This window comes from Chelonia mydas, chromosome 17 (assembly GCF_015237465.2).
Source record: "Chelonia mydas isolate rCheMyd1 chromosome 17, rCheMyd1.pri.v2, whole genome shotgun sequence".
NCBI lineage: Eukaryota > Metazoa > Chordata > Testudines > Cheloniidae > Chelonia > Chelonia mydas.
In genome coordinates this window covers 14,180,582-14,207,617 of record NC_051257.2, presented here as the reverse complement: position 1 = coordinate 14,207,617, position 27,036 = coordinate 14,180,582, and the positions used below count along the sequence as shown (strand labels likewise).

The 27,036-nt window shown below is 41.4% G+C and overlaps 1 protein-coding gene across 13 annotated transcripts in view; it reads left to right on the top strand.

Annotated features, from left to right (window-relative positions):
• The window catches only part of AUTS2 (activator of transcription and developmental regulator AUTS2), a 974,917-nt gene that overhangs the window by 679,963 nt on the left and 267,918 nt on the right, over nucleotides 1-27,036 (top strand). For all 13 annotated transcript variants that reach the window (XM_037880130.2, XM_037880131.2, XM_043530919.1 and 10 more), the window contains one exon: nucleotides 10,722-10,751. In XM_037880130.2, coding sequence (XP_037736058.1) covers nucleotides 10,722-10,751 — 30 coding nt within the window. The remainder of the gene's footprint in view (nucleotides 1-10,721; nucleotides 10,752-27,036) is intronic.

The window sequence follows — 27,036 nt, the reverse complement described above, 5'->3', positions numbered from 1 at the left end:
CATTTCAGCAAGCTCATATCACTGCAATCAAAGCAATTGGCTTCACAGGCAGAGAAGAAAGAGGAAGGGCTCAGGGTGATTTTTATGGATCACAACACAGTGGAAAAAATAGACTCTTGTATTATTTTAACCCATAACATGCTTTGCTTTTTGTCCATCAGCACAGCTTGCTTTCATTAGCCGGTACAGCATATGGAAGAATCAGATGCTAGACAGAACCATTGGTCTAAGTTTGGGATGGATGAAAAAGGGACCTTTCTGGATAGAGCACTATTAAGCACTGATTGCAGCTGACACTGATTAGTTCAATTCTTTGTGGTTAACCTATTCTCAGAGTATTGATGCATCTTATTGTTGTTACTTGTTTGTTAAACACTGAAAGAGTGCTCATTGCTGTAGAGGGATGCAAAATAAAGACAGTCCCTGCTCCAAAGTGCTTTCTGGCTAAAACACAGTCCTAAAGAAGCAAAGATGCACTGGGAGCCCCAGAGAATGGAATAATAGGGAGTAATTTTTATTTCAGACTTGGTGAACTGGGACGAGGAAGTTATTGCATCAGCTTCAGAAGAGAATGGCTTGTAGGTTCATTTTACAGAATGGCTAAGGTTGGAATTTTCAAAATGGATTGTGGGAGCAAGGTGCCAGCTCCTGTGGGGTGACCAGTGGGATTTGGGGGCCTGACTCATGCAGGCGCCTTAGGAAATGCCACCCTGAATTCTTTGTGCCATCATTACTCATTGGGTATGGCTTCTCTAAGGGCCAATTAATCTTTCACTGATGTCAGTGGGAGTCTTTCCATTTACTTCAGAAGGAGTTGGATCAGGCCCTAAACATCTTTGCCGGAAATGCAACAAAGGGTAGCCATGGTGGGAGACAGTTAAGGGGAAAAGTGAACAGCACTCTTTCTGCAGTAACCTACTCCCTCTTTCTCCCGATCCCCCTGAAACAAAAAGGATAGAAAAAAAATACGGTGTCTCAGAGGGTGTATCAGGGGCATGATACCTCTGGGGTGGGGTGGCTTTTATACATCACCCCTTACTCAGTGCTGTGCCTAAAGGAACCATCTAGCTATAGATCATTCCCGTTCTCTTAGGGTGAAATTCACCCCTGTGCGGATGGCCAGAAGAAAGCCTGTGCGCCACTTAAGTTCCGCTTTAGCTTTCAAAGTAGAGTAAAGTGATCCTGGAATCAAAACAGAGCTTAAGTGGATCTCCATGGGAACATGTACCTCATGCTTGCCCTCTGCACCAGGTGAATTCCATCCTGTGTCTAACTAAACCACTGTATTCAGTACTTTTAAAGTTATGGCTACCGAGCACCTTTGCAAAGGATACACACATGTACCTGGAAGGCTTGTGCCTTCCAGCTTGTAAAAGATCTGATGAAGGAAAGATGGACCAAAGCTAGTACAATTCAAGACAAAGAGTGGAACAGTCATACAGAAGAAAGGGACATCATCAATAGGTGGACAAATTACTGCTCTGATCTATATAAGCACCAGACAAATAGAGATCCTGGTGTCCTAGACAGCCTAGACTCAACAGAGGAGGATGACTTTCCAATACTACATGAAGAAGTGGAGACAGCTGTGAAATCACTCAAGAACAGAAAGGCTACAGGTATTGACAACATCCCAGTTGAACTGATGAAATTTGGAAGACAAATAGTAATAGATGGTACTTCACAAGATCTGCAACAAGATCCGGCAGACCAGTGAGCGGCCCTCCATGTGAACACAGTCACTAATCATCACTTTGCCAAAGAAAAGCAACCTGCAATTTTGTCAAAATTACCAGACCATAAGCTTAATTAGCCATCCCAGCAAAGTGATGTTGAAAGTCATATTGAACAGAGTGAAGCCACAAGCAGAGGGTATCATCGCTGAAGAACAGGCTGGCTTTCGTGTGGGAAGAGGTACCAGAGAACAGATTTTCAACCTTCGTGTTCTGTGTGAGAAGCACTTACAATACCAGCAGAACATCTACCACATCTTTGTTGACTTCAAGAAGGAGTTTAACAGAGTATAGAACAAAGCTCTCTGGGCAACCATGACAAAGTACAATGTTGGTCGTAACCTTATTCTTGCCATTAAACAACTGTTTGCCAAGGCCAGCATAGCAGTTTTCATCAATGACACAACAGGAGCGTGATTTCACACCACCATTGGAGTCCGGCAAGGCTGCTTTCTTTTGCCCACACTGTCAACATCTACTTAGAGGGCATAATGACTGATGCCCTAGAAGATTACATATGCACAGTCAGCACTGGGGGATGAACAATCTCAAATCTTCAGTTCACTGATGACATTGTCGGCCTGGCAGGCAGTGAAATGAACTTGCCAACCTTGTGAAACGATTGGATGAAACCGCTGCAAAATACAGCATGGAAATCAGTGCAGAGAAAACAAAGCTGATGACAAACAAATGTGATGGGATCAGCTCACATATCACTGTCAGTGGACAAGAGCTGGAGACAGTGAAACAGTTCAAGTATTTGGGGGCAATCATCACTGATGAAGGATCCAAGGCAGAAATTCTGGCAAGAACTGTGCAAACGGCGGCAGCAGCAGTGGCAAAGTTAAAGCCAATTTGGAGGAATAAGAACATCTCCCTGGAATCCAAATTCAAACTGCTGCATGCACTGGTCATCTCCATGTTTCTGTATGCGTGGAGACATGGACGCTTACGGCAGAACTTGAATGGAAAATACAGGTAGTAGAGAGGAGGTACTTCCGTAAAATCTTGGGCATCTCCTTCTTCAGCTATGTCACTAATGAAGAGGTCTGCAACATCATCACCCAATGCAGTGGGTCATAGGAAGACGTCCTGACGACGGTGAAGAAGCGCAAGCTGAAGTGGTATGGCTGTATAACAAGATCATCCTCCAAGGGACAGTACAGGGGAAGAGAAGAAGAGGTAGACAGAAGAAGAGATGGACTGACAACATAAAAGAGTGGACAGGAATGGACTTCACGGAGACTCAAGCACTGACACACAATCATCAGGGGTGGAGACAATTGGTTGATTGCTCATCAGTGATGGTGCCCCAATGACCAATGCGGTTATGAAGTGATGATGATGATGACATGCATGTGTACACACACACATGCATGCGCCAGATTGACCTATTTTATTTATGTTTTCTTTCTTGTGGATAGTAATAAACTGTATTTGGATTTTTTGGCTTTGATATTCAAACTGTAATTGTCTTAATTAGACTGCTGATCAGACTTATTTGTTGTGCACAACTGTTGAGGAGCCTGAAAGAGCAATTAATTGTGTCATTTTTCAACTAGGGATGGGAGGGAGGACTTCAAACAACTTATGGTTGAAAATGGTCCTAGGTTTTCAACAATTTTTTCCTAAGGGGCCAAAATAATTTTGAGTTCCAAAAATAGTACCTTTCATCAGCCCAGAGATGGTTTTGATAAAATAGAACCCAGAAAAGAGGCCAACATTGGAATTCTTTGTTCAAACTTTGGTGGTTTGGATAAAACAGAACCTATAGCTGAATAACCCATGACGTTAGTTTTGCAAAAACAAACCCTAAACCTCCTCAGCCCACCTGTACCTTAAAGACCGACTTTACAAGGAATCGATGTTAATTGCTTTGGAGAATGTAACATGAACTAATTTGCAGTTCACTACATCTAAGATTCTACGGCCAGGAGCACCATGCTGAATGCTCCTGGCAGGTAAAGCCAGAGACAGGAAAGAAAGTCAAAGCTCACCCTTGGCTTCTTCGTGAGTCTCGTTGTCTCCATTGCATCAATTAGAAAATTGCCTGTGTAGTCCGTCTCTGTCTCCTTTCATCTCGAAGATGTTTTTTTCTTGGAAGCAAAGGTCTAAGTGTGTAGCTAAAATATAATCCCTCTGCCCTTTTCCGAGGCTCACGGTTTGTCACTGGTGGATAGATGGACAAGAATATTGCTTATGTCAGTGTGAGCCAGAGGTGAAAGTAACATAAAAACGGGGGCCCGGCTCAGGGCCCCTGGAAGTGGCTGGGCCTCAGACAGAAGGGGCAAGGCTGGGGGTCAGCCTCCCCCAGCCAGCCCTTCCGCACTGCCTGGCCCGCACCGCCTGGAGCTCCAGCGGCAATTTAAAGAGCCTGGGGCTCTGGCTGCTGCCATGGTAGCGGGGGCAGCGGCCGGGAGCCCTGGACCCTTTTAAATCACCGGGCCCCAGGGCAGCTGCTCCTTTTCCCCCTCCCTCCTCTCTGCGGCCCTGGGGGGGCAAAAGGGGCAGCGGTGTTAAAGCACTGCAGAGGCTGTGTACGGGCCCGTACCAGTGGCCACTTCTTACCGGTACACCATACCGGCCTACTTTCACCTCTGGTGTGAGCATGGTTGCGGCCTGGGTTTTTCCTCATTTTCTTCAGATTTCTTTTCAGCAGACAGTTGAGTAGCATATCTTTGCTCAGCACAGGTACCTCAGTGGTGCTGACTTGTTGGGTGGCAATGATAAATGGATTCAAGATACGAAATAGCTGTTCCAGCAAAGTCCATGGAGGGAAATGTAGAACAATGTCCTCGTCGGTGTCATTGTACATGATATATTCAATGACTGCCACTTTCTGCACAAGAGTGTATTCAATCAGTGAGGTACATAGAATTCCATAGTGGGGCTTCAGCCTGAATGAGCTGGTGAGAAGGCTCAGACCCTCACTCAGCTTGATTTGCGCCAGCTCTCTCAAGCTATTAAAATGGGCCCAAATTATAGTTATAACATGATAAGATGACTGATTTCTGAAAAGTGGAATTGGGACAGCTTTCACTGTGCAGGAACTGGAAGAGGTTTTAACCTTTACTCTCCACAGCTAGCGCTGTGCTGCCTTCTTGTGCTATGCATCCGATGAAGTGAGCTGTAGCTCACGAAAGCTCATGCTCAAATAAACTGGTTAGTCTCTAAGGTGCCACAAGGACTCCTTTTCTTTTTACGAATACAGACTAACACGGCTGTTACTCTGAAACCTTCTTTGGACTAACTCTCAGCTGTCTAGTCTTCCTCTTCAAAACGCAGCAACGATGATTAAACCCCAACGTTGAGACAGAGAACTTTTCTATTTTTCAGGTACATACTCTCACTTGTTGGAGCAGATGAATTAACTGGGTCTGGAATTATATTTATGCAGCAAAAAGGACAGATGGAGAGCAGCGTATCTTATGATCATGACCTGTCCTGATAACTTTTTCCCTGGAACACAAAGGGGAACAATACGTTTTTTTGGTCAGTTTAGAACTCTTGCAAACTGGATGTTGCTTCCTCACTTCAGAAGGCTTCTAGAAACACAGATTTGCAGGGGTGGCTGCAGTGCATGCATATAAACGCAGGTTCATGGGTTATCAAGATGCAATTCATAGTGTACTGCTGTTCAAGCATGATGGTCTCAGTGCGTAGTTGCAAAAGTACTGCAAAATGAGTCTTAAATCCTAGTCCCTTGACATGGGGACTGTGAGGCCACATAATAAAGGTGCCCATTTTGAAAAAGCTGATACTGGTCTGATGATATTATTACTGTATTTTTGAGGAGTGCTGATAATGTGCTCTGTATATATTGAAATCAGGAGTGATCTTGCATTTTCAATATGTATCACAAATAAATACAACATGTTGATAGAAATAAAGCTCCGTTTGGTCACCTGTGAGCGGAGTTGAACGTTGAGGGAGTGAGATCGGCATATCATAAAGACCAGAAGAACAGCCATTCTGGGACAGGCCAATGGTCCATCTAGCTCAGTATCCTGTCTCTGACACTTGTCTTAGGGCTAGTTTGGAGACCTGTAGTTCCTCTGTGAACATTGTAACCGGGTTCCTCCTACCCAGCACGAGACTGTGAAAACGTTAGTCACGTCCAACGCTGCTTTCTTTGAGGGGCCCAAAGAGCTAAATTATTCAGAAGACTCACCATATTGTGTGTTGTGTTTGTTTGAAAACCTGGCTGTAAGTGTCATCACAGGGGCTGACAGGTGCTGAGCATTTCTGAAAATCTGGTTCCTATTTAGGTGCCTGAGCGTTGGGTTGGGTTTGGTTTGATTTGGGCTTTTTTTTGTTTTTGTTTTTTTAATAACGCTGCCCAATGCATAAAAATGTGGCCATGAGCTCTTTAGAAAATGTGGTCATAAGTGCCAGCAGCCATAACTTGTGTTCAGCGCATGCACAGGAAGCAACACGCTCATAAGAATCAGGGAAAAGAGCTGTGTATTGTTCAATTGTAATATTTGTCTGCAGGCTCATTGGCCTGCTTTTCTGAGGTGCTGAGCACCTGCGACACCCAGTGAGGCCCAATGAGAGCGGTGGTTGCTCAACCCCTCTGAAAAGCAGGCCATGATAGCTCTGAATGACTGTATGTGCTGGACCCAAATTTCAAGATTATCTGAATGCAGCACATGCGTCGGGCTCAGGTTATTGAGAGACGCAATATGCATAGGACTGGAATCTGTACATTATCCCACATAGTATGTGCACAGAGTGTAATTCGCCCCTGTGCAAATGGCTTTGCTTAAGTCCCAGAATAGGGACTTGCATGGTGTACAAGTTGTGTGCTAGCTCTGTGCACAGGGGCATAGTTCATCTACAGTAAATGCATGTATGAAGCTCTTTGTTGGAAGTTTACTGACTATAGTAAATTGGTTCAAAAGTCTGATGTCTATGCAACACAATATTTTAGTTTTATATATATATATATAAAACACCACTTGCAAAAGCACTGGTTGAAAGAACAAAGCCCTTTTTGAATTAAAGGTTCGTGGAGATGAAACATCAAGTTACTATACTCCATTAACTGCCCACTCCTATATCAACAACAAAAATCCAAATTGGTATTTGATATATTTAATATTGGGCTGAGAATCTTGTTTGCTCTCCCTCGCACCTGTGAAAGCCCTTTGATTTCACCCAGTAGAATTTGTCTCATCAGGTAAGATTTCCTTCTGGAGCAACTCTTGACAGTTGTGTTATAGGTGTCAGAAGATAAGGCTATGCAAAGGAGGTATTGACAGGTCATTAGTCGTGGCAGTGTAACACAGTGAGTTCGCATGAACTTGATTATTAATGCAGCAGTATCTTCGTGGGTAACTGAATCAGGACTCAAGCTGCTAAAGACCGTATAGTATGGTGAGCTGAGATCAAGGTTACACAATTCTTCTATTTTTCTGCAATTCTCTTGTGCCTTCTGTCTGACCATCCCAAGTACTTAACGCACATCAATGCATTTTAGTTTCGTTGTACCCTTGTGAAGTAGGCAGATTTTTTTCATTTGTAAAATGAGAATAAAAATATGGAGGCATTGAACAATTTAGCCCTAAGTTTTCAAAAGTGGCCTCTAATTTTAGGAGGTGATTAACTATAGACATTCAAGATTTGCTTTTCAGAGGTTCTGAGCACCTGCAGCTCCAGCTGAAGTAAATGGGAACTGCGGGTACTTCAGAATCTCTGGAAAAAGGCACCAGAAATGGAAACATGCAAATCCTTTGACCACCTTTGAAAATTTGGGCCGAAGTGACTTACTCAACAGCACACAGTGAGCGTGTTCAGATCCAGGAAGAGAATACGGTTCCCCAACTTCCAATTCTCAGCCTTAGCAACAAACCTATTCTTCTTCCTCTTAATGTCTTATTCAATGTTTCTATTCAAATAAATGGCTCTGTTCTTTTTCATGAAAGGTGGGGGATCCTGTATCTTTTATCCTCGAGGAGAAGCCCATTTAGCATTACAATACAGCACGCTCTGGGCCAGAAACACATATGTGTGAAATGAAAATTTAAACTCAACATAGAATATAAATCCTCTTCCATCTCCCACCCTTTTTTCCCTCCCTTTCTTTCATCAAGCTTGCCAATAACATTCTGCTATTGAAACAGCCCTACAGGACTGTGGGTCTCTTTCCCTCGCTCCTTCTCAACAAAACCTCTTTATGAGTAAAATAGATGCCTTGTGCATGCAGGACTCCTGGCATTTTACAAACTGTATGAGGAGCCAGGCTAGGCAAACGTTAGGAGCTGTTTGCTGAGTGCATTTATTGCCTTTGCATAATTTATGAGCTGTAGGGGTTTGACCATCATTTGTCTCTGCCAGAGGCTGGCACTCAGGGCTCTTGAGGATGGAGCTGTAAATTGGCTGGTGCGTTCCTGCTGAGCTCACGGCAAAGTCCTCGGGTTAGTATGGGAATTTAATACCAGGAATGGAGCGGTTTTCTCAGAGCGCCATGTGGGCCCCAGCACAGCAGAGGCTTTTTTGGCAGACGGCGTGACTGGCCGAATCGCGAAGCTGTCAGTCGCCGGGCATGTTGTGAAGGGAGCTTGAGCATTTTTAATCAGCTTGGCACCCATGTTGCTTCCATAATGGACAGCAGTAGGTCTCAGTCCTTCGCCATATGTTTAACTCTGGAGACAAGGTGCTTCTGGGTATAGCAGTAATTATTTGATGCAGAACTAAGCGGACCTTGAAATTAGAACTGGACTGTCGGAAGGCAGGAAGCTTAACACTTTGATGGAAATAACCGTTCCCACGGATGTTGCTCCCCGAGCTTTCTCTGCAGCATCTCTGGAATGTAGGCAAACATTGTGCTGGGAAATTCAGAGGTCATTGATTACTTTGCCAACTTGAAGTTGTAAGAGATTGTGATGGGGGGGAAACAACAACCTTCCTCTCCCTGGAAAAAAACAAATAAAAAAAACCCAAACCAATCTCTCTCCAAACCTGTGAACCAGGGAGAAATCCCTTAAACTCCAACAGGAGGGGAGGCATTTAAAACGATTTGTTGCTGTTGTCAGTTCACAACATCCATTTTTGTGCTTTCTCCTTCTGGTTTATAACACTGAAAAAAACAGTGGAGAAGGAGGCAGTGTGGGTCAATGGTTAGGTTCTATCCTCAGCTCTGGCTATTTGAGTGATCTCGCCTAAGTCATTTCCTCCTCCCTGCTCCTTTCTCTGTGCCTCAGTGTCTCCACTGTAAAATGGGGATAATGATACTTACTTTGTAATGAAAAATACTGTATGTTTTGGCATATATGCAAATCTAGGGCATATCTGGCTAACTTTACGCAAGGGATAATTATATGGAACTCAGTGGGACTTCTTATGCGCATAAGTGATTGCAGGATCCAAGTCTCAGGATGGGCGCAAGTTGAAAGGGGGGAAAAAACATGTTTGCTGTCTCCTAGTATATGTCCCTCTCTCTAGTATAAAAATATCAAATGTTACTTTTGTTAGTACTCCCCTCTCTCTCACACACAATCACACGCACAGCAGGCATGCACACCAAACAAACCAACCAACACAAATCCTACCTTGCTCTTTGTTTGAGGTTAAGTTCTGATATAAAACTCCGTCTCATCTACCTGATCTTTTTTTTTTTTAATATTATTCCAGTCACCAAAGTATCCAGCTGCAAACTAGAGTCAGATAAATCATTTTTAATGAATAATTTGTTCAGTGAATTTCACCTCTGTTCCTATTTGGGAATTATCTGCAGGCAGATGGCAGTTTTCTCTAATTTATCCATTGTTTGAAATTATTTGCCAGATAATATCTATGAATAATTCTGAGTCAACGCTTGGTCGTGAGTAGAGTGGTGCAGAGAAGGTAAACCAGGTGCTCCCATTTACTCTCTCCCAGAAAAGAATTAGGAGAACTCTAAGAGAGTGAAAAGACAAAAACTTTTACAGTTACATTAGTTAGGAGAAATGTGTAAGGAACGTAGCTCCTCATGATTCAGGGCACTAAGGCCCAGGTCCTTAAAGATTATTTTGGTGACTTAATTGTGCATTGTGGCAGTCTTACTCTTTCCTTTCAAGCATCTGCTACTAGCCACTCTAAGAGACAGGATAGTAGAGCAGTAGTCTGAGTTGATAAGGCAATTCCTATGTCCCTATTTTCACTGACTCTAAGAACATCAATAGTTCAGGTAAGATTTGAACTTCTGGTTTCTTATGAATACTGATTCCCCACTTGAGGTTCACCAATTTCTAGGTGTGGTATTATTTGTGATATTTAAAAATTGAACAACTGGAAGAGATGTTTTGCGAGATAGACACCAGTGTGGTAATCAGCAATGTACAGTACACGTGTTTACGTGTCATTATCAGTCCCCGTATAGGAGTCCAGAACATCTCACTGAATAGAGCCTTGATATAACATTTTCTCAGTTCCATTTCGCTTTGTCTTGAGTCATCTGAATTTTTCAGTGAATCATCTGTGAGCAATGGCACCAAAGCGAGCCATCAACAGTAATAATGGCGTAAAATGGTAGACTTGTCCTGTGTTGTCTAAACTGTTTCCATGTCCTGCCATTGACAGAACCTTTGCAGCTGATCTGTTGGGAGGCAGAATGATACCTGCTTTTCATCAGATAAAGGAAGCAGCTCATATTTTTTCCTGCCCTGTGATTTAATTTTGGCTTCTAACTGTCCCTGATGCAACACCAGCTTCCTTGAATGTAAATTAGCCTGACTGGGGGAATAGGGCATATATTGCAAATGACTTTTGTTGAATCATAGTAGTATTGTAATGGAAACAAAAATACAAGTGTGGTGTCTTTAACTGCAAATTCTGTTTGCAAGGCGGTGGGGGGAAAATCCTTGTTATATAATAATTGTTTCTTTCCAAAGGAATTGGAATTGCAGCCTCATGGACTATGTGTGTTTCACTCATATCTTTTATCTCTGTTTTGTTTTGGAAAGGTTTCTCTTATCCATGTTTATTTTTCTTCTTTTTCCATTTCAGTGTGACAGTGACAGTGACCAAGAAGAGAAGGTAAGCTGGGGAGCACTTGCAACCTGTACTGTTCAATGTCATCATACACACAGAGAACATCTTGTTGGATTCACTTCTATTTTTCAGTTGCTTATATACATTTTATTTTAGGACCTGATCCAATGCCCACTCTACTCAATGGGAAGACTCTCATTGACTTCAATGGGTTTTAGATCAGACACTTTGGAAAAACTTTTCTAGACCATGAATTAGAGGCTCCACCTCCCATTCTGTAACATATTGGTAACGTAATTTATGTGTGTAGCTTATGAACGCTGCGTTGACCACTGGCCCTTTGTATAGCTGCACTTACCTTTTGGAAACACGAACATGTCATGAACGCAAGGGGACATATTTGCAAAGATCCACATTTGAACTTTTAAATAGGTTGTTTATCCACACTGTTGTCTGGTTTGCATGTGCACATGCAAGGTTCTGCCAGCTCTCCGGGTTCATACATTTATTTTTGAGAGTGCCTCCATAGAAACAACATTTGGAAGCTGGGCACTTAGGCAGATCAATAGATTTTCTTTGTAAAGGGCTAATGATTCCACCCTAAGAATCTTGGGATGAGGTGTGTGTGGGAGGAAGTTGTGCTGTTAAAAATGTTAGGGAAGCACCAATCGATAAAGCTATTGTTGTTCATGATGCTAGTAACTGTAATAGTTGCATCAATGTATTTTCATATGTCTGATTTTTTTCCTTTGATGTGAACAAACCTCTGTATAACGTTCTTGCCTGTCAAAACAAATGATCACAATGGGCAAAAAGGGTTTTAAAATGTCATCTCTAGGTTGAATTCTGCTAGTCTTGTGTGTGACACGGCCCTTAAGGGATGACCCCAAACCTTTTTCTTTGTCAGTTTAACTGCTTTCTCCTCTTCTTTTCTTTGCTGGGTACATTTGGGGAAGAATGTGGGGATGTGTGCTCCATGTGACTCCGTCACATTATTTAGAGGACAGTGACTAGGTTCTGTGAACTGACTCCAAGTAGACCAAGAAGAAGGAAGATGATGTGCTTTACAGTGACACCATTGTGTATCTCCACTGACACATCAGAAAAGAATCTAAGCATGTTGTGAAATGCACAAGGAGACGACAGACTTCAAGGGCTCAAATTCAGTAAAGTTAATCAGTGATGTCTTTGTATAGGAGGAAGAAAAGGAAAACTCTCTCCCTGTGCCTTCAGCTGCCAACTCTTTGGCTCTCAGCTTTTGATATCTTCCCAAACAGGGGATTTGGTTCTTCTATGGTTTTCATAATCATTTGTTAACTACGTTAAGATATACTATTTACTTTGGTTTGTGGCATTTAACTCCATTAGTGATTTCCCCTCCATAGGAAAACTAATCACTGGAGTATATCAGAGAATGACAACAGAGATGTGTGGTTTTATTGGGTTTTTCTTACACAGAATATTAACCTGCATCTTTAGATATGAACTTCTAATGCATTACTATTAAATTCCCCCTATATAATGATTATTCATTTTCAGAATATTCCTTATGTGGGGGAAGATGATAAAATGAGCACAGTACCTATGTTCATGGCATCTAGCACCATAAATGTATTTCCTTTCACTCCTATAGTTGCAGAGCTAACCTCTGCCAGTTTTCCTGGTGCTTTTCTCTTACAGCAGTTTTGTGTATAAAGGCAAACTGGGCAGCTTTTAGGGACATGGGTATTGCCAATTAAGGGATATTTCTTCATTACAATACTGGAAAGAGGCCCAAAATGGCACCTCTCACTGAATGTCCCAGGACTGGTGCAGAGAAAGTTTGAAATCCAAATCTGGATCTGAACTTGACAATTGATGTCTTGTCAAAGGGATGAGATTAAGCTCCGATCCAAATGTCCCTGGTGATTGAGGGCACTTCAGATCCCAGAACCAAATCCAGCTCTGAATTTTGCAGCTCAGACCCAATTCTGAAAGAGACCTGCTAAACCTGGTGTATTTTTCGAGCCTACACTGGCAGCCTAGGCAGAGATCTGAGGGCCTTGTTCTGCTGTTAATTTGAATTCAGCATATGTAGCCTGTTATAAAATGCAAGACATCATCATTTGAGCAGGTCAGGCATATTCAGATGAAGACAAATGGTGCTTATTTGATTTCCTTAAAATCAGGAAATGAAAAAAGTGCTCTCTGGAGAAATCATGTTCTGTCTGACTTAGATGATAGACCAAGGCATGTACCCCAGATAAGAACAGGCGCTTGTCTTGCGGTTTTTATCTCTGAAGGACGGTGAGGACTGTCAGCTCGCTGACATGTGCATTATCCATGTCATTTTAAACAAAGTGACCTGTAGAAAAGTGCACTCAGCCGTGACATGATAATGGGCTGCTGGATGACAGGTAAAGTACACACTATAAAGGAGGCTGTGCATTATTCCTTTGTTTAACTGACAAGTAGAAACTTCCTTCCTTCAGACAGGCAGGATCTTTTAGATCTCTTTCAATAGGACCCCTGAAGATTTTGAATCCTTGTTTAAAATAAAATAAAGATTTTTTTTTAAAAAGACCAAAAATTTCTATGAGCAAAACATGCAGGGACAACAGAGGGTACTTCCTAAGGGCCTGCCCCTGCAATGTGCTGACCATCTCCTGGGTGGAGCTAGCATCTTCAGTTCTCATGGAAGACAACTCTGATGGAGTTGAGGGCACTTAGCATCTTGTAGCATTAGAGCTTTGAACCAAACCTCTTGCACCCTTTGGAAGAGCATGGATGTCAGCTTTGAGACACGGAGTTGCTGTGGTTGTGCAATAATTGTCAAATCGGCCCTGGGTGGCCCTACTTTAATGCATTCTGACGAGTCTACAGCTGTTCTACTCGTGACACAAGTTAACATTTCTGTGAGAAGGCATGTGAGTCGAGGTAGGAAATTGCCTCTCAACGGGAGCTGCAGTCTTCCATTACAAAAGCTCGTGCTCTGCAGCATGTTTCTTTACATGGATCCAGCATTGGCCAAGAAGAAACGTTAGGGGGAGAGGATTTTGTTTCACTTTGGGGTTCTTGGGGCAGATCCATGCTGGTCTCTGTTGCTTACAGGAAATGTGTGCCCTCTGGCGAGTAGAGATGATGTGATGGCGTGCGCGCGCGTGTGTGTGTTGGGAGCAATGACTTACAGCGTGCTAGTGTAAAGAGGTTCTGTGAGCCTGGGTTAGAGTCAAAAATAGCAAGTCAGTATAGTGCTTACTGTACAATGGAGTGAAGGAAGTTTAAAGGCTGGGAAACTCAAACATGGCCACAAATACCACAGTGAAGAAAAGGAACCCAGGGAAGAATAGGGGGAATGGGAGGCAGATACCCATCAGGCTGGGGAGAAAAAGGACTGGTGGTAGAGTGGAAGTGCTGTACCTTAGGCTATCGGTATCCTCTTTCCCCATTTGAAGATGTATCTAGCTCTGTAAATCGCTGATGAAGTTTGATCTCTATTAGGAGATGGCTGTACCTCCAGTTCTCCTGTCCCAGCTTTTAACTGGAAGCTGCCAGAAACTAGAGTCACTTTCTCTCTCTGTATCTGCCCTAGTCTGAGACATGTAATCCAGAAGTTTCTCTGGAAGAAGAAACAAGGATATTTAATAGGGAAAAGACACATCCCCTGCTTAGTGCTGCTGTAGCTAAGGCTTGTCTCTGTCTCTCACTTTTAAACCACAAGTTTCTGGACTGTATAGATATATGCTCCTTGTGATACATAAAGTCTCAGACCACAGCACTCTGAGAGTGTACTTTCTGTTATAAATCTTTGAGAGCGGGTCGTGTGCATGTGCATGCATTTGTTTGGTGGATTCACACCAGAATCTGAATCACTAATGCTTAAAGAGATGGCAGTTGATATCGCTTAATGTCCGGGGATCTCTTCAGCAAATACCACTGAGGATTCTTATTGAACCAAAAAAGCATGGATCTCATGAGACTTCTGGATTTTCCCCATTAAAAGGCCTGTCAGTCTCTTAGTCTGTGCAGATCTGCAAAGCTGGTGATCTAAAATAAGGGCAAGCTGTTGCACAATGACATATTTAATATCAACTGTGTTTTCCTCTGATATCAAGATTTAATTTTAAAATTATACACATGGTCATTAATAGGGGAAATGCTATCAGTGCAAATTCATTTATTTTCTGTAAATAAAGGGAGCATTCTGGTTGATGAAAAGACATGTTAATGGCTTAGAGTCACTAAACTAAGGACCCAACTAGTGTTTTTTCTACCTTCCCTATCACACTTCTCACAACTACTGTATTTAATTGGACTGCTTTAGAAACTAAGGGCCATATTTGAGGTCTTTTTAACTTTTTTGACTCAGACCTGACTTGGGAAATCGTCTCATTGGCCATGGGGGGTTTCATTGCAGAGTACAACATGTTACTTAAGCTAGACTTTGGAAGGAAAAGGTCTGCATCTCCAGGATTTTTATCTAAGGTGTATATGGAAAATGTGAGATGCCCAATAAATAAAAATCACCATAACTAACAATTTAATTCTGTATATAGCCCAGTGATAACCAACTAGTTGTTTTATGTTGCTGTTCCTGAATCATGCTAACCTGAATTCTGTGTGGGGCAGGTATTTCAGAATCTAGCTGATTGCTCATGATGGTTATGATCCAAGGTTCAGTGAAAACCATGTTTCCATTGATTTAAATGGGATTTAGAATGGATCTTGTGTAGGGCGGGTGGGTGGTGGGTGGGAAAGGGGTTAACCTGTCTAAAGAAAAATATCAGCTAAATGTGTGTAATCTCCCTGTGGAAAGTGAAATACATAGGATCAAGACAAGAGTAAAATAAAGGGATCTACTCCCTGGCCAATTCAGGACTGAATGCTTTTATGTACTTTATAAAGCCTACTCTTGCATTGGTGCTTTACTTGTCAGACTTCAGTATTTCTCTCTAGAGCCCCATTGTAGGCACCATGGGAGCTGTGAAAAATCCTTTGCAGAATGTTGTTTGTATGTCAGAATGTTTTTAATGATAAAGTTAACACATTTGATTACTTATAAAACAGCTGCGAACATAAGACTATGGTGTGAGAGATTATAAACCACAGCATGATCAATCATATACATTATATATATACTTTTAAATTGCATATATAAAATTGTGTAAAATATTTGCGTAGTATGTGTGCATATAGCATATTTTGAAGGTGCTGCTGCTAAATTTTCATGTTTGCAGGCTTTAGAAAGATATATTCTAATATATGTAATATACTAGTTCATTTGGTAATTAAATGTTCCATGTTTGCAGTATTCCCCATTCTAAGTGCAGAACAAAGAATACTGATAAAGTTGAATGCAGAGTGCAAGCTGCTTATTTTAATGAAACCCACCGTGTAGTATAGAGTTCTAAAATAATATAGATTTCTTATTACTATTGTCCCTTTCTCTCCCCCTCTCAGCCCCTCTCTCTCTTTCTCTATAATAGTATTTAGATAGGAATGGAGAATCAGTTGGAGGTAAGAAACGGTCTGAAACTTTGCTCAAATGGTATCGTTACTGAGATTCAGAGAATAACTTGATTTCCTCATTGTGTTTCATTTTCACACACCTCTGCACTTCCTTGTTCCAGCATGGAAGTGCCATGATTCAGCACAACCAGAAGTTCTGCTTTTAGAGTTATTTCTGGCCCAACTGGAAATCTCCCAAGAGTCTTACAAAATTCCTAGCTCACTGTTGCAGATCCAAGAGATCTGGGTGGTAATAAGCATCAAAAGTATGTTATGGTTATCAGAATTTGGGAATGGGCCCACTCTGAAACCTGCAGTGCCCCATAATAAATTCAGATCCTAACCAAACTTTGTGGCAAGTTCCCTGACTCCATAATGGGCCAACTTCTCTTTCCCTACAAAACCCTCCTCGGGACCTGAGCTTTGTTACCAGTCACCTCTCTGATCCTAACTAAATCCATTCTCACCTCTAACCCTACTAGGATTTGCCCATCCCTGGTGCTGTTCCTCTGTGTTGTTCCTCCTTCCCCTGGACATGGATAGAACACAATAACTCAATCTACCTTTAAAAAAGGGGGGTGGGGGGGATCTGCTTTAAATAAATAAATAAAGACCAAGCTAATTAACTGCTTGGCACTTGGCTTCCTTATGCAGGAGCTGTTGCCAGTAACAAAAGCACCATTACAAACTGATTAAATAGTGTTGAAATTGCATTACACCCATCTTGTACATTACAGATAGCTGCATTCATAAAAGAGGGATATTCTCTTTCATCCTCAGGTTGGCAGTTGCTAAATTTTTGCCAGCTATAGCGGGAGACTTGGAAACCAAATGGAGGTTAGGCTGTTTTTTTTTTTTTTCCCTTTAGCAAAAAAAAAAAAAAAAAAAAAGAAATGAAGCTTTCTGAGTGTAGCACTTGAATGAAGATCAATCACACTTGTATGGCCACCATTACCATAGTATCTGGGCTTCTCTTACCTTACGTATGCACCTAAGGGCCCCTCTCTCAGTTTGGCCCTTTAAGTGCTACTGGAATGTAAATAATACATAATAATTATGCCTCCTAAGTCCATGCATGGAAGGAATCCTCTGCACCTGTATCTTTCCCCTGTTACAAGCAAGAGGGTATCAGCTGCTTTCCTTTCACCGACCTACCCTGCAGATCCAGAGACACTTGTGTGGCAGCTGGGCTGGCTAACGGGAGGAATGGGTGTGGTATGCACATGATCACACCTCCAGCCCAGCAGGAAACCCTCAGAAATGACAGTATAGACTCAGGTGGTATTTGTTTTTTCAGAGTGTCCCTCCGCACCATGGAAATCAAAGGTGCAGCTTTAGAGAAGGGTAGTGCAGAGCCAATTGAGTTACGCTGCCATAGAGCTGGTGAAGACTTTTGATGTGGATCATGCTGGTCTCCTGAGATTCTCTGAGCACCCATTGGGTGTGGTGATAGCCCCCACAGCTTTTTTTTTTTTTGTGAGAAGGCAACGCCTATCCTCTGATAGGGAGCTCCATGAGGGAATCCTGGTGAAGTTGTCCTCCCCTCAAACCACAGCTTTTGCTGTGTAGGGGAAAATCAGGGACATAGTGACTGAAAAATACTTGGTATTAAACAGGCCTGTTAAAGTAACCTAGGGTATGTCCACACAGCACAAAAAAAACAAAACAAGGTAGCGAGTGTCAGAGCATGGGCTAGCAGGTTCACATGATGGGGCTAAAAGGAGCAGTGTAGATGTTCCTGCTCAGGCTGGAGCCTCGGCTCTGAGACCCTGGCCAGGTTTCAGAACCTGAGCTCCAACCTGAGGACGAACGTTTCCGCTGCTGTTTTTAGCTGCATCACAACAAGCCCAAGTCAGTTGACCCTGGCTCTGGCACTCACTTCCACAGGGTTGTTTTCGCTGTGTAGAGGTACCCCTAGAGATCAGGACCCAACGTGGTAACTTCTTCTGAAAATGTGGCCACTTACTTTAGTACCTAAGTGAGAACTGAGCTCTTGAAAATCGGGTTCTGATTGTGGTTACTGAGCACTTTTGACAATCAGGCCCTGTATGACTTGCCCAAGGTCACAGGGTTAGCCATTGGCAGAACCATCAACAGAATCCCATTCTAAGCACTAGGGGGACACTTCCTTGTTGTTGGATGGTAATGTCCTATCACCTAGCATGCTTTATTTCAGATAGGGGTAGGATATTATTCTGTGACTCTTGCCGCAAAGCTGTGATGTTTCCCATCAAAGAGATTTATGCTGAGTATTCATACAGGTATTGTCTTTTTTAACTGGAAAAATGCCTCACCTTAAACTTGCCCCGAGGGTGAGCGATTCCCCAGACATTATGCACTAGCGATGCTCATGCAATCACAATGTATTTCTTACTGTTTAAGGCCCATTAGGAGGCAAGATAAGGGTCCTTTTTATTCATCTGATGTGGCACATAGTGGGTCCCTACAGCTAGAGTGGTAATAAAATTGGAGCCAAGCGTGTTCATGTTAAAAGATTTGCCACTAAGGAGAGAAGATGGTGTTTACAGGCTTGAGTAGCTGCTTTCTGGGCTGATTTTGCCACGCTGCTCTGTCAGCCAGTGATTTGTCCTGTCCTTTATCACCTTTGTCACTTGGTAGCATGTCGTCATAGGTAACGTATCACACCCATCCTCTCTCCCTCTTTTTTTTTTTTTTTGTTCCCATTTCATGTAGGAAATTTGTATTTACTTTGGGAGTGTAATTTGTTCCTCATGGATAATATGACCCTTAGCGGAGCTGGATCATGGGTTAGTTGAAGTGATATTTTCCGCTAATGGTAGTCGTACATCATTGCTGTCAGCTCGGGTTAGGAGGCAAGCACATTACAGCTCCATTTTACCTCTGCAGGCATCTGGGATTATTTGCCATAACTGAGTATGACATGACCGCACTACAGAGTGCATTAAAATTTTACTAGCTTCTCAGGCAAGTTCCTTGGCTCCGGCCTCTGCTTCAGGCAGGCATAATGATGGATACCTCTAAGGTCCTGACTTCCTGCACCAAGGATACTCAATGTCAATGGCCCAAACAGGTTTTGCTCTCCCCAGGGCTTTAGACCGTTTTCTGTCAGTTGAGTAAACAATCAAGAGCTAAACGCAAGGAGGTCGGCATGGGTGTCACAGAAAACGTATCCTGGAATAAGTTTTAAGTGTTCAGAAACATGTAATGCTGTTATTTTAAAATATTATATATGCTCTGTAAGTTGCATGCATCTAGATGTAGATATGGAAACACTAGTTATATGAAAACTGTACAACTAAAAATAAACTGAAAAACAGATAGATGTATGTATATATTATGTATGTGCATATAACATCTTAACATGCATCACATAAAATATATATGTGATACATGTTATAATATAGTGTGCATGTGCATATTACGTGCTTTAGATATATGTATAATACACACATAATGTATATTGTTATGTATGTTATATGCATATGTTATATATGTCCACCCATATATGTGTGTATGTGTCTGTTTTTTATGTAATTTTACAATATTCATATGAGTAATCTGTCTAGTTTGCCACTGTCCTGGAATAATATCCTAGAATATTTTGTACTTCATATGCCCTGAAATAAATATTAAATATGTATATGATCTGTGGCATGTGCATCTCTTTATGTCCCCATTGATATTGATATTAATGTGTTCCAGACATTCTTGTTATAGATGTAACAGATCTAGATACGGCAAGAGATGTGTACGAAAGAGATCCACAGGAGAGATGAAGCTCAACATATATATATATATATATATATATATGTATATATTTTAAATCATGTTTCAAAGCATATGAAGTAATGTATGCTTCAAGATGCACTTTCTGCAGCTCTATTTCAGCCTCCTTGTGGTGTGCGTGGGCATGGGTATGCAGGCGCTTGCGCGAAAAATGCTCCCTCTCCCTTAAAGCCACAGTAGTCCCCAGTATCTGTGGTAATGTGAGCTGAAATAGACAAATGTTAAGTTTTATCCCTGGTAAGTAAGTACTGTATATTTGCACTCCTGGTGGTGGTTCTCTTCAATGCACATGCTTATTTCCTGTAAATGTTCCCAGGATGATAAAATTAAGGGGTTTTTTTGTTTTGTTTTTTTAAAGGATTAAATACCAGTATGTGATTAATACATACTGTTAGTACAGTATTTGTATTGATTGTAAGATAAGATAAAAATGAAAATGCTTATTATCACTTATGTTTTGCCATATAAACTCACCACTGGCTGGAGACAAGAAATGTCTCTGAATGTCCATCCTTGCATGGTAAAGGATTGCCCAGTAGGTACACTGTAAAGTTTTTGCAGTTTTCTCTAAGGCCACTCTCTGAGACTGGGGCTGGTCTACAGAGCATGATATTTTGTTCAGGTATGATATGTTCCCTGCGCTAAATCCTGCAGTGTTTACTCGGGCAAAACTTCCATTGCTTGAGCATGGATTATAGCATTTGGCTCTATTAAAAAAAATTATATCATCATCCTAATTACTGGTTAATAGCTGACATTGTGCTCAGCACTGCACAAGCAGAAGACATAGTCCTGGATCCAGGGATCTTACTGTATAAATCAAAGGATATTTAAAAGGAAATGTATGTTTGCTTGCTTGCATTTTAGTCTTTCTTTCTTTCTTTCTTTCTTTCTTTCTTTCTTTCTTTCTTTCAGATGTATAGCAAAGCCATTCTGTGACCATGATAGTTCAGTGCAGTGACAGCATTAGGGGCTAGGATTCCCCACCTACTCATCTTTCTCTGTTGGGTTGCGAAGGAATATCATAGTTTTTTCCTCTGGCCTCTGATTAAATAATTCAAGATTGTAAAGAAAAATAGCACAAAAATATGGATCTAATTTTTGGGAAATAATTCTCCTCAGAGAGTTTGATTTAAATTGTAGTGGTAATTTAAAATCACATGCTTCCAATTGTCTGAGACGCAACCACTCAAGAAATGTTGTCGTTGTGGAATAAACACAATTTATATTGTATAAATTAAGATAGATTGTTTGTGGGCACACATGTGTGTTTGTATTTAGAGGTCTATATTTGTGTGTATATATAGGTGTGTGTGTTTATGTGTACACAAAGAGAGAGAGAGAAATACACCCCTATGTATACACACAAATGTAGACATCTAAATACACACAAACACCATAGATAGATACCTAAATATGCATTCCAGAATTGATACAGATCCCAAAATCTCCAAACTTAAGGAAGGGATTTCAAATCCTTATCCAAAATTTGCAGCTTGGGTTTCTCTCTTTCTTTCTACAAAGAGAGAGATAAGCCCAAGGTGCCAGTTTTGGAGCATGGGCATGTTCAGATCCGTGGAATTTCTGGAATATTTATCTATAAAAATCTATGTACTATGTATTATTCAGCTATTACATTGATATTCACTATATGCTATTGTATAGCATCTATTTTGTCTAACAAAATCATCTATTATAAACCCGTTCCCCATTTGTGAATGTCTGTTTTTATATTTACTTGAAAAGAAGAAAAAGTATTTTGGGTTAGGGAAATGAGAAGGTGAGAAATTTCTTAAGAAAGAAAAAAAAAACCTATCAAAGTTATAGTAATTACTTCATATGGAGACTCGTAGCATGTGTAACCCTCTCAGATTTCTCACAAACATATCCATGGACAGGTTAAAAACATATCCATGGACAGGAAATTAAATTCATGCACCAACAAACTGAGAGAAAGAGAGAGATTCCTTCAAGTATTACTTGGTTTTCTGCATATTTCTCTCCATCTGTCTCAGCACTAATAAGAAAAGGAGGACTTGTGGCACCTTAGAGACTAACCAATTTATTTGAGCATGAGCTTTCGTGAGCTGCAGCTCACTTCATCGGATGAAGTGAGCTGTAGCTCACGAAAGCTCATGCTCAAATAAATTGGTTAGTCTCTAAGGTGCCACAAGTCCTCCTTTTCTTTTTGCGAATACAGACTAACACGGCTGTTACTCTGAGCACTAATAAGGGCATTGTGGACTTGGACGTGGTAAAATACAGCTACTGTATACCTCAGATTCTGGAAATCCCCAAAGCAGTGCAGAAGTTAAGAGAGGAACATATGCTTTGAATTAACATTGGGCCAACAGGTACCAGCAAAATAAGAATGACTCTGAACTTTAAGCCATCTATCAAACTGCAGCAGGTTTGGAGAATACCTTCTAACCCTTTTTCAGTTGAATTGACCCTCCTCCACTGTTTCCCTCACAGTCCCCATAGACCTATCTCCCTGGCTGAATCTCTGATTCCTTTCTCTGGCATCCTCATTGCCTGGGGCCTGGTAGAGCAATCATCTCTAAAACTGTGGGGTACGTTAGTCTAGCGGACTAAACGTAGGGCTGTAACCCAGGTCCTCGAGTTACCTATCTCACATAGAGGTGTTCTGGGAATAAATTAGTTCAAGTTTTTAAGACACTCAGATGCCCCAGTGATGAGTGCATTTTACAAAGTCACTAGTAAAGGAAGTAATGATTCTGAGACAGCTCCTCAATTGGTCTCGCTCCACCCCAGACTCATAAATCACTATGAAGAGCTCAGCACCTGTTACTGGGGCCAGGTTTCCATTTAGACACTAAAATAACTGGCTGGATTTTTCAAGAGCTGAGAACATTGGGTGCTATAAATTGGCCAAATTTGTCACAAGGGGAGTGGCTAGGGGCTGAGCACTTAGCAAAAATGAGCCCTTATTTTGGTGCCTAAATGGGGAGCAGAAACGTTTTAAAAATCTGGCCCCAGTTGTTGGGGTATTGAGCTCTTGAAAACCTGACTCTGAGCTCTTTTGAAAATCTGGATTTATATCCATGTTAAGTATTACAGAGGCATCTTTGTACACTTTATATTGACTTTCAGTGGGTGTTGGGCACCAGACTTTGGGCCTTTGAAATCGCCATATGATTGTCTAATTCCGAGTGGTGTCCTCTCTTAAAATACACCCCTAAATTTCCGGGATTCCCATGTCCTCCCGGGAACATAACTAGGTTAATTCTGGACATTTAAAATATATTAAGCGAGGTTGTTCATTCATAACAAAAGCATCCTAATTGGGTTACGTTATTAAATTAGCTGTAGCAATCAGATTGAACCAAATCATAGAGCGATAATGTAATTTTCCAGGGTATCATTTGTAGAAATCAGTTGTGCTGGAAGATCCAATAACTTATTTAATCCTGTAGAGTTTATGGTGACTTATTTGTGATATCAAATTCCTTACATGCAGAGAAGCCAGGTTACTCGGTAGTTAATGCATGGTTATGAATGGACTCTGAATGCTGAATATGCAGCATACTGTGAACATGTGCAGAAACATTTAGCAGATTTTAGAGAAACCAGAGGATTAGTGGCAATATAGCTGTGAGTATTATACTGCAGGTCTCAGATGAAGAGGCTGTTTTAAGGACAGACAGGGCAAGCAGCATTTTCAGAATGGAATTTCCCAGCGTGTTCACATTGGCAATGCATTCTGGTTGAATTGAGGTTTCCATTAATAACACTATATTTAAGGGGTTTAATACATGGCTGTGTTCATTTGCTCTGAGCTGTCCTTTGAGTACAATTCCTCAGTCAGAGACTGGGTTGGGGACGGGGCAGTTTTTAAATGTGTTTGTATCTAAATCTAAAATGGTTTTATTTGGGAAGCTTGATGTTTTACAGACATTTGATTTTTGCTGAGGCCAGTTTTCTGTTTTGTTTGTAATGAAATCTTGAAAAATAGCAAAGGGGTAGAAATGTTATTTACTGTTTAGAACAGGGAATCGTGGGCTGTATTCCCAGCTCTGCTGTGGATTCACTAGGTAATCTTCAAAAGTCACTTAACCTCTTTCTACCTCAGTTTGTCTGTCTATCTTAGAAACTTATACAGCCCCATTAAGGTGGTATCTGAGCATCTCAAAATGTTTAAATGTATTTATCTACACAAATCCCTGGGAGGCACTTGTGTTCTATCACCCCATTTTACAGAGGCACAGACAGAGAGTTGCCTAAGGTCACACAGGAAGTCCAGGGCTGAGCAGGGAATTGAGCCCAGGTCTCTCAAATGCCAAATTAGTGCCCTAATCACTGGACCATGTGTCCTCTCATATTTATCCCTCTGTAAAGTTGGTATGTGGCAATTCATATCTCCCTTAGAGGTAGTGAGTGGTTCAGCTAATTGTTGGTAAAGCACTTTGAGTTCTTCAGATGTGAGAAGATATAAAGCGCAAAATATTATCACTGGTGTACTCCCATTCAGATTTGAACAGTCCTGAAGTGTTGATCCCCAAGGATGGACCTAATTGCATGCTGTTTAAATGGCACTGAACCATCCGTGGGTTCATTGTGACTTCCATACTAGCCATACAGTATTTTGTCTCTCTTCTGGACTAAGAGTAGTAACTGGGCTGACTTCACTGAATGTCGTTTCTGTGGTAGGGACTCCCTTATTTACAACGTAATGATAAGGTTCCAGAGGAAAGACGCCTGACAAGCTGATGATTATATTTTTATTATTTATTTATTTATGTATTATATTATTATTTGTTATTTTATTTTAAGAACATAGGGACGGCCATACTGGGTCAGACCAAAGGTCCATTTAGCCCAGTCCTGTCTTCCAACAGTGGCCACTGCCAGGAGCTTCAGAGGGAATGCTGTTATTTTATTACACTAGCACTATAAGCCCCACCTAAGACCAGGTCTCTTTTGTGCTAAGCACTGGACAGCGGGAGGTAGGAGACAGTCCCTGCCCCCAGTGTAAATAAACAAGACATACAAAGAGTGAGGGAGGAAACAGAAGTACAGGGAAATGAAGTGATGGGCTCAAGGTCACTTAGCAGGTCAGTGACAGTTCTGGGAATAGAATTGAGATGCTCTGACTCGTGGTCTGGTACCTTATTCACAATTTTCTTTTCAACTAATTCGTGTTCTTTACCTCAATCCCTAAGCAAAAAAATCTGTTAAAATAATGACAATTGTTACAAAACTAGGGAAATTCAGAGTTATCACAAGTCAGTCTCACTAGCTCAGGTATGCCCCAACAGTGCACGTACAGTGTGCAGACACAGATAGAGGGCCTGAATCTCCTGATCTCCGTTACAGTGGTGTTAATCAGGAATAGCTCCGCTGAAGTCAATGCACTTACACCACATACAAAATCGTGTCAATGATATCAGAGTCCAGCCCAGTATCTGATTCCACACACTGGTGCAATGAGAAGAATCTGGGAATGGAGTGACCATTTTAACTCCGAATGCTTTTCTCAGCGTGTCTTGTCTGTTAAACAAGACACACTGTTTTTAAGGCTCTGCTCTGTGTGTGATTTATATGGATGGTCATAAAATATTTATTTAAATTAACGTGCACCTTTAAGTACATTTTATGCTGGTTTTTGTTAAAGGGAAATCTTACTAAAAAGCTTTCAGTTAGCAGCTTTGCCAAATCATTATAGATTCCTGTGCCACTTGCTGTGATAACATTAATCAGAATGAACTCGCTGGCTACTAATGCAGATGTCCTATATAATTCAGTAGAAATTCGATTGTAATTTAGCATTAATTAATGTCCACTTATTGTTAAGTGTTAAATGACACCCAAGCAGCCAGATTCCTTAAACCAAATGGAAATAAGAGTGACTCTACCTACAGTCATTGGAAAGAATACTTAAGGCAGGTAAAAAGCCATAAACGCCTTTCAAAGACGGCAGTATAAACTAATTGAATTTGAATACAGGGCTGGATCCCCAGTTGATATAATTTGGCATAGCTCCATTGACTTCAGTGGAGCTACACCAATTTCTATTACCTGAGAATGGTCCATGGTGATGCATCTGAGAGGAAATGTTCTTATCTGTAGACATATACATCCAACTCAACCCCTTTCATGTTCTTCCTGCAGCTTTACTGTCCCCTCCCCATTCAGACTCCCACAAAGATTCTTGTTTTCTTTCCAGGGCCACAAAGCCCTTCTCTTCCATGGCTCTGATTCTCATTCCGTTCTGACGCATCTTCCTTTCTCCCTTTCATTCCCCATCTTTACCCTCAGACAACAAACAGGCCAGTTCAGGAGCTAGGAGAACTCCAGTCTCTCTACCAGTCCTGAGTTTCTGAATTCAGATTTCCCATTCTCCCTTCTAGTCCTGGTGTTCTGAATTCAGATTTCATGCCATGTCTTTGTTGTGCCATAGGTTAGACTGCATAATTCTAGGAGAATCGAAAACCCAGAGTGTTTAAGCTATGAAGAAGGAAAGCAACTTGGACAGGCAGAACATTAGTGCTGCGCTCTGTGATGCTTTCCTGAAAAGCACGTTGGGAGGAATTTATTGAGCTGATCTGAATTTTACCTGATGTGAGATTCTCTAATTAAAGGGCACATTTTCTCTGTAATGGGAAAGACAGAAAAAAGAATTGGAAAAAATAAGACAAGTCCACTTTTATTTGTAAGGATATTTCCAGGTTTACTCTGGTGTATAAATTCACTATAGTTGGGTTGAAACCTTCCATACCTGAGCTTTCCAGACCATAGTCGGATTAATTTAGATTTTGCCACACCAAGTAAGAACATTAAAGAAAGAAAAATATTGTGACAACAAGATTCAATAATGAAGAAGAACTGAAATGCATTCAAGAGCTTTTCTTGGTAAATACCAAACCGTGGAACCCAAGGCACCCGTTACCCAGCATCCTCTTTTAAAATGCAGCTTTTCTCTTAAAGGCTGTGAGGCTCTGGAAAACAGGTAGAATGACAAGCCAGAGTTAGAAGCGGCCAAGAGTAACACTTCAATTCACATTGAAATGATTTCTCCTGCTTCGTATAATTTAATCTGCCCACACTGGTAAAC